The sequence below is a fragment of the Aricia agestis genome, chromosome 8 (genome assembly GCF_905147365.1).
Source record: "Aricia agestis chromosome 8, ilAriAges1.1, whole genome shotgun sequence".
In the NCBI taxonomy this organism is placed as follows: Eukaryota; Metazoa; Arthropoda; class Insecta; order Lepidoptera; family Lycaenidae; genus Aricia; species Aricia agestis.
In genome coordinates this window covers 11,348,085-11,355,817 of record NC_056413.1, presented here as the reverse complement: position 1 = coordinate 11,355,817, position 7,733 = coordinate 11,348,085, and the positions used below count along the sequence as shown (strand labels likewise).

The following is a 7,733-nucleotide window of genomic DNA, read 5'->3' as shown; positions in this document are numbered from 1 at the left end:
GAGTCTTAAATTTTGGTGGGGTACTAGTTACTACATTTACAATAATTTTGCCTACCTAGACAATGGAACTCTAAAAAGTTTTAAACAACGTAATTATTAATTAACACGTTTTATTATTCTATGGCGGACCAACTTTGATTCTATTATTGGAAGACCATAGTAGGAGGTGCGAGTTAAAGCACATACTCGTTCATCTGACCCGCAAAGGATAGCATCATCAAAATGGACGACAAAAAGATAGAGGCTAGGCGCGAAATCGACGAGTCATTCAAACTGTGTTTATTCTCGATGAAATTTATCGGTTTGTCGTTCACAAAACCGGCGAGCAACGAGGCGTATTTGGTGCAGAAAATGATAGTTCTAATTTCAGTGTGCAGCATCTGTTACCACGTCTTCAGCGAAGTTATGAATATCATTTTCACGTTTGCCAATTCCCCGAAGGTTGAGGAGGTGGTGCCACTGTTTCATGTTCTGGGATATGGAGCTCTAAGTAGGTGGTGGTCTAGCTTTAATTGTTTATGGTCTTAGCTCTTTCATAGAATTAAACGTTTTCCTGTTTATACTTTGCTCTAGAAGCCTCTGAGCCCGTATTTGAGCGAAAAACAGCGTTCTGACGTTTTATAACCGTACTAGCTGTTGCCCGCGACTTCGTCCGCGTGGACTTCAGTTTATAGCGCGCGATGTCAACAAAATTGGTGTCAAAAGCTTTTATAAAAAAAACCCTGGTACCCCTTAAATCAAAACAGCTGTGCAGTGTGCACATAATATTTCATTTTTTTAAATTAAACTTTATATTTTATGCCAAATTTAAAGCTTATTTAGCCCCCCAATTACACAACTTTACCCATAAACTATTTATCATTGATAGGTTTAAGGTTACGTCACTGTATATAATATAATATAAAGTACTGACTTATTAAACAACGTAAAAAAGAAATAACAACGTAAAAAGAAATAACAACGTAAAAAAGAAATAACAACGTAAAAAAGAAATAACAACGTAAAAAAGAAATAACAACGTAAAAAAGAAATAACAATCGAAAAAATCACATATAAGATGATACCACCTCTTATAGAAAGATGTTGGGCAAGCGTTAGCGCGATGTAAGAGACGGCGCCATCTAGTATGAATTCTTGGAACTAACTTAACTTGAACAAATTTTCGTATTTTCACCCCCTTACAACCTTTTTTTCCAGTAAAAAAGTAGCCTATGTCCTTTCTCAGGCTTTAGACTATCTGTATACAAAATTTCATTACAATCGGTTCGGTAGTTTTGGCGTGAAAGCGAGACAGACAGACAGACAGAGATACTTTCGCATTTATAATATTAAGTATAGATAACTCTGTAGTATTTTAATTTTTTATATTTTCGAGGACTTTTTTGTGTCGGCATTATTGACTATCATACGAACGTGTTACTTACACGTTCGTATTATACGCTACAGTTGTTAGTATTTTATTCTAGGCATCTTCAAAATGTCCGTTATGTGGTATCAAAAGGATGTTTTTAACAGACTGATTGAGGAGCTTTCTAGTATTTGGCCCATGCCTCCGATGAACGAGGAGTCACAGCGGATAAAGGAGAAAAGCTTGTCAGCTCTGCGAGTGAGACATTTAGGTAAGGCCTTAGTACCCTGGCTTACATCTTGGGTATGTTTGTTATTTTATGATCAATATTTAGTCTATAGTTTAATTCTTGACTGTAGCTTTAGCTTAGTCCAATTCTGACCAACTCGAACTTTCGAAAACTCAAAAAGCAATTCTCTTGCTTTTCGAGTTTTCGAAAGTTTGAGTTGGTTTTTAATGGTTGATTTGTTAATGGTACAAATTTTTTAATTACTGTATTGGCAGGTTTATTACTGAATTTCTTTTTTGTTTTAGGATACTACTACGTCAATTTATACGGCGTTTGGTTCTACAATATAACTCCAATATTTGTATTTCTTCATGAAAGATTTCAAGGAATGGAGACAAAATTCGGCTTTGTTTGGACGTCGTGGTACCCGTTTGACAAGCACCAACCCTTCGCGCATTTTATGGTTTATCTTTTTGAGATATACGCAGGTTAGTCCTAGATGACAAGGTTTCTAGGAAGAAAGAATATTCTCACAAACACAGCAAACACTTTAACAAATCCCGTTAAACAAAACTATATTAGCCTTTAAGCGTCCTAATCAGACCGAAACTACATTTTCGGCAACATGTCCCCATGACCAAATACGAAGCAAGAACAACATTCATACGAGGATTAGTGAAATCTCAATCCAAAGGCCTAAAAAAATATATTAATTGCAAAACCTTTCAAGGCATTGATTCTTCATAAATGGTAAGGTACAGTCCGTGCATGTTCTTTAGGAGTAACCTGCGTTTGGATCATGGTGGCATCGGATTTGCTGTTTTCCGGACTGGCGAGCCACATAGGCTTGCTTTTGAGGATTCTTCAACGTCAGCTAGAATCTCTTGGTACAACTCGGAAAACTGAAGATGAGCAGTACAACGATATAAAGTCCAGTATAAAGTTACACCAACGTCTCATAAGGTAATGTTTCTTAGTTTTTACTTCTCTGCCTTGGAGAGGATAACATGTTGTTTCAGTCTATGTACATTTTTGCACATACTCGTATTTTTTTTATTATTTTTTTTACGTGGGAGAGCCATGCTTCTGCACGAATGGGCCGGCTCGACCGGAGAAATACCACGTTCTCACAGAAAACCGGTGTGAAACAGCGCTTGCGCTGTGTTTCGCCGAGTGAGTGAGTTTACCGGAGGCCCAATCCCCTAACCTATTCCCTTCCCTACCCTCCCCTATTCCCTTCCCTTCCCATCCCTACCCTCCCCTATTACCCTATTCCCTCTTAAAAGGCCGGCAACGCACCTGCAGCTCTTCTGATGCTGCGAGTGTCCATGGGCGACGGAAGTTGCTTTCCATCAGGACCCGTTTTCTCGTTTTTATTTCATAAAAAAAAATACTCGTATGTAGTTTAGGCTTAGTTCAAATCACAATAGTAGAGATGCATAAAATTTTTGACGGGCTAAGGAATCACCACACATATTTCCCACCACTTTAAAGCATCATCTGAAATTAGTACAGCAGCATACTAAATATAGATATATTTATACTATTTTACTAGCTTATAAGTTAACTCACCACCCAAATTTCTTCCAGTTACTGTATGAGCATAGAAGAGGCATTTTCTTTTGTAAATCTTATCAATATATCAATGAGCTCCGTCAACATTTGCTGCGTCGTCTTCGTTATTGTGGTAAGACTGTAAATAATTTACTAGAGTCTTGCAAAATTCACTGACTTCAGGTAACTTTCAGGTAACTGAAAGCAGTCGCGGTCCGAAGGGTGGGGTCACAGGGGACATGACCCCCCCCCCCAAAATCTGGGGCACATGGATAAATCTCAAAATCTTGCCAAATAATAAAAGGAAATTTCTAGCTACCCCATAGCAGCGACAAATTTTTATTTTTTAGTGTAGTGACTAAACTGTACTCGGAGAAACGAGGCGGTAGCGGTCATTGAGTTCGAAGTGATATAATTATGCTTCATATTCAGTTCACATCGAGTATGCAAAATACCATATCGACGTTAAACAGGTTAAACTAGGAACATCAGCTGACACTTCATTGTCAATCGCAGTTTCTCTAGAAAATGGCAAGTTTTTTGACAGGGAGACAATGAACGCGACTGTCTTCCCCCCCCCCCCCCCCGCTACTGTCTGACCCCCTCCAAAATTTTAGGCTGCGGCCGCGCCTGACTGAAAGCTTGTAAAAGCTGCACATATTGCCTAGGACACTGGCTTGAAGGTGTTGTCAGATACTCAGATTTCAATATCCATTTGTCCTACGCAAACTGCAAAAATGGTCCAAACATGACTAGTCCCAATCAGTTTTACTGCAACCATGAAACTAGGATCATAATATGGAGAATAGGTCATAATCATAACATTATGGCAATGAACCAGAATCATAGCTGTGCAACTCAGTAGCGAAATTGATATAGCAATTTTCTACGAGGTCACGTAGGTCCACAAATATGGTCTAAAAATGGACGGATGGATCGTGAGCAGACGAAGCCTAAGTCACGACGTCGGTCAGAGAACAAACCGAGAAATGTTCTAGAAACAAACAACGTGTCGAATGGAAATTAAAATGATTCCGTAGACACTTTACATGGATTTCCATGTTTTTGCGTTCACGAATCTGGGATTCTCAAAACTTTTATGAGTAATGGAATATTGAGTAGGTACTGAGGTATATTTGGTGTTGAAACTTGAAACTAATAGTTATGATTTACTGCTACATTTTATTAAGGCTATAATCCTTTAAAGGGTATTTGTTATTCCATTTATTTCTTTTTATTCGTTCTTCCAAATTCCTATTACCAATTTAGGATGTGATAAATTTTTCACCCACACTTTTGTTAGACATTCTTTGTTAAAAGATTTCTTCTATAGACTATATTAGGTAAACTTGGCTAGTTAATCTACATCCAAGGTTTGGGAAAAATAAGTATTTTCTAATAATACCATTTAAATTTGTTTTTTGCAATCGTGCCACTAAGACACATTTAGACAAGTCTCTAGTCCCTAGAGTCACACACACACACACACACACACACACACACACACACACACAAGTAAGCTTAATAAATATGAGAAATATCTGAATTAAATGGGTTTATCTGTTCCAGCTGCTAGAACCAATGATGTCTGTAAGTAACAAGCTGTTCCTGATGTCACAGCTCCTACAGACCGGAGTGCTGTGCTGGTACGCTGATGACATCATCAATGCGGTTGGTTCTTTGAACCCTCTGTTGTGTACATTCGGCGTTTAAAAGAATTTCACTTTTAACATTTCCTACGATCAAAATATGTTTGTTCAAGTGTTAAAAACTTGTATGTTACCTTGGTATTACATATTATGAAGACATATAGGACCTGTTTCACTTCTTCCTGATAAAGTGCCGGATAGACTATCCACAACTCATTTGACAGATTCTCCATACTCTATCTTCAACTTAGATAGCATATAGGCCTTTAATATGGTGAATAATTATCATCCGACTTTAACTTACTGCGCTTTCAGACAGCTTTATTAGCAACATCGTTTACCCTCGCAGAGTTATTTTACCCCTAAGTTTGTATGAGAGTAGTTATTTTGTCGTTAACATAAAAGTCTAAACATACTGAATACTATTCAGCCTGTTTAGAGTGAAGACTATTCAGTGAATAGTAATGGTTACATTGCAGAACGCCAGAATAGCGGTCGGGGCGTACAACAGTCGCTGGTATGAGATGAGCCCGCGCTGTCGAAGAGCTTTACGTTTTCTCATATTAAGGCAAGATATCAATTTACAATAAAAGGAAACTACCCCATCGTTCGCAGTCATCCTATTATTGGCATTTGGCCGAATAGATTTTTTGTTTGAAATTACTAGGAATGCTAACGATTTTCTGCAGATAAGCTCCTAAGTGCCAATGGTGTTTACTTAACCTTGAATTTATTTACTTCAGATTATTTCATAAATGTCTATATTGCTATTTCAGGGCTCAGAAGCCTATTGCGTTCACGGCTATGAAATTTACGAATATTTCTCTAGTAACGTATTCGTCGGTAAGTTTATTTTGCCTCCTTACTTGGAATATCGTGGGTTCGATTCCCATATTGGTATCAACAAAAATGTTTTGAGTTTGGTTAGGCCAATGCAGGATTAATGATTATCTGACCCCAAAGATGACCCACGCATCGGATGGGCAAGTAAAAAGTCGGCCCTGCCCCTAATCTGTAGATATCTAGTCGTATCGGTCAAGAGATTCAGTCTTCAGATGATGTATGAGAGTAAAGACAAAGGAAGAGCTCCTGTATACTGCCCACAATTACGCACTAATAAAAAAGTCCTGTCTAGCTGAAACTATCCACCACCGTCACTTAAATCGGAGGGTGGAGCTTAGAGCTAAATAATATGTTGTTCATTAGGTTGTTATTAAGTACAAAAACGTAATAACACTTTTAATAAGTATTTGTTATATTTTTCTTTTTCAGATTCTTATGAGGTCTTACTCCTACTTCACTCTCTTGTATACGATGTACAGGGACGGGTGAGGAGAATGCAAGAAAATAGGTTAGGTACCTATACCTGGTAGAGACTGCTTCCAGCAGTAAGGCCGCCAATTCAAACTATTTCTGTTTTTGTAACGTGTGTAAATTGATCTGTTTTGTTTGTTTGAATAAAGAGTTTTTTATTTATTTATTTATTTATACCATTATCACACCTACAGAGCAGGGTGGTAGAGTGGCGAAACAGTGCTCTCAGCCGAGGGCTCCGCATGTTTTTATATGGATGTATACTTGGCCGAGGACACTGTCTCGCCATTCTACTGGGTAGGTGTAATCAGACCCTTAATATTTAATAACTTAGACTACGTACATTGTAAAATAATGAAAATATAATTGTAGTAGATTATAAAGCTGTATTATATTTCCACCTGACCTGCGTAACCCAAGCGCCATGACACCGACATTAGATGTGAGATGTCACATCCATGTGTGGCGGTACCCACAATTCGGCTAACATTCCTGCATCGCGCTATCGAAGTTTTCTGAGCGCGTCAGTATAAAATAAACGACAACTGAAATGTATCACGTGGGCTCCGGCCTGACCGAGCATAACATCTCGCTCGGTCGGAAGACCTTCCTTTAGGATCACACTCACCACACATATTCCCACACATGTTTACAAATGAATAATGATGTACCCAGGCGCGGTCGCAGCCTGAAATTTTGGGGGGGGGGGGGTCACTCAGTAGTCACTACACTATTTTTTTTTATCTGCGCCTTCGGACGGTTCTGGGTTTTATTTTATTTTCAATTTTACCTTAGATTTGGGGGGGGGGGGGGCATGTCCCCTTTGGACATTATTTCGCAACAAAAACTATCATATTTCCTTTGCCATCTCTCAAAGCATCTCCATACTCAATTTTATCTTAATCCACGCTTAATCCATTTAGTCGTTTAAGCGTGAAGAGATAACAGGCAGACAGACACACTTTTGCATTTGTTAGTAAAGCTAAAATTTAAGAAGACACAATAAGAAAAATGCGCTCATAAAAACAGCCGACGTATAACGGATCCTGTTAGACAAAACGATAAGCCTAAAGTGTCCTAACCAGACCAAAACTACATTTTCGGCAACATTACCCCATGACCAGATTCAAATCGAAAAACAACAGTTTTTGACCCCGTTAAAAGTAGAAAACTCGCGCTTTTGTATAACCAACCTACAGACTCAAACCAAAGTCCAAAACCAACCAAAACGGATTTATCAATAGATTCATGAGCTCTGTCAACATTTGCTGCGTCGTCTTCGTTATTGTGGTAACCCTAATAGCACATTTACATTGGTCCATGGTTGGGCCTCGGTTATTGGCTCGGTTGGCCAACAGTTAGATTTGGCACACCTGATTGCAAAGCAGCCAACGATGGCGGCCAACGATGGCCTAATGGTTGGCCCATCATTGTTTTCTTTTGTTGGGCCTACGTAGCATTTTATGAAGGTAGTTTGTTGGGCCTGCCGCATGGTTGGCCAACAGTTAGATTTGGCACACCTGATTGCAAAGCAGCCAACGATGCTGGCCAACAATGGGCCAACATAAAGGCCGTCAAAAGGCCTACGGTTGGTATATTTCATGCTTACTTGTGTAGGACCAACATTGTTAGGTTAACG

General features: G+C 38.9%; 1 protein-coding gene across 1 annotated transcript; it reads left to right on the top strand.

Moving 5' to 3' along the window:
- The first annotated feature begins 222 nt into the window (after positions 1 to 222).
- LOC121729637 (odorant receptor 4-like) lies at positions 223 to 6,131 on the top strand. The gene is made up of 9 exons (XM_042118209.1): positions 223 to 490; positions 1,467 to 1,619; positions 1,883 to 2,065; positions 2,357 to 2,540; positions 3,168 to 3,264; positions 4,701 to 4,802; positions 5,260 to 5,348; positions 5,557 to 5,623; positions 6,053 to 6,131. The coding sequence occupies exons 1-9, from the start codon at positions 223 to 225 to the stop codon at positions 6,110 to 6,112; spliced, it is 1,203 nt and encodes a 400-aa protein (XP_041974143.1). The 3' UTR covers positions 6,113 to 6,131.
- The last annotated feature ends 1,602 nt before the right edge of the window (positions 6,132 to 7,733 follow it).

What these genes read in the sequence shown, in the direction of transcription:
- LOC121729637 (XM_042118209.1), top strand. Translation starts at nt 223, where the DNA reads ATGGACGACAAAAAGATAGAGGCTAGGCGCGAAATCGACGAGTCATTC. An exon ending in CTGATGACATCATCAATGCG is followed by an intron (nt 4,803 to 5,259) that starts GTTGGTTCTTTG and finishes GTTACATTGCAG; the next exon opens with AACGCCAGAATAGCGGTCGG. An exon ending in CTCTAGTAACGTATTCGTCG is followed by an intron (nt 5,624 to 6,052) that starts GTAAGTTTATTT and finishes TTTCTTTTTCAG; the next exon opens with ATTCTTATGAGGTCTTACTC.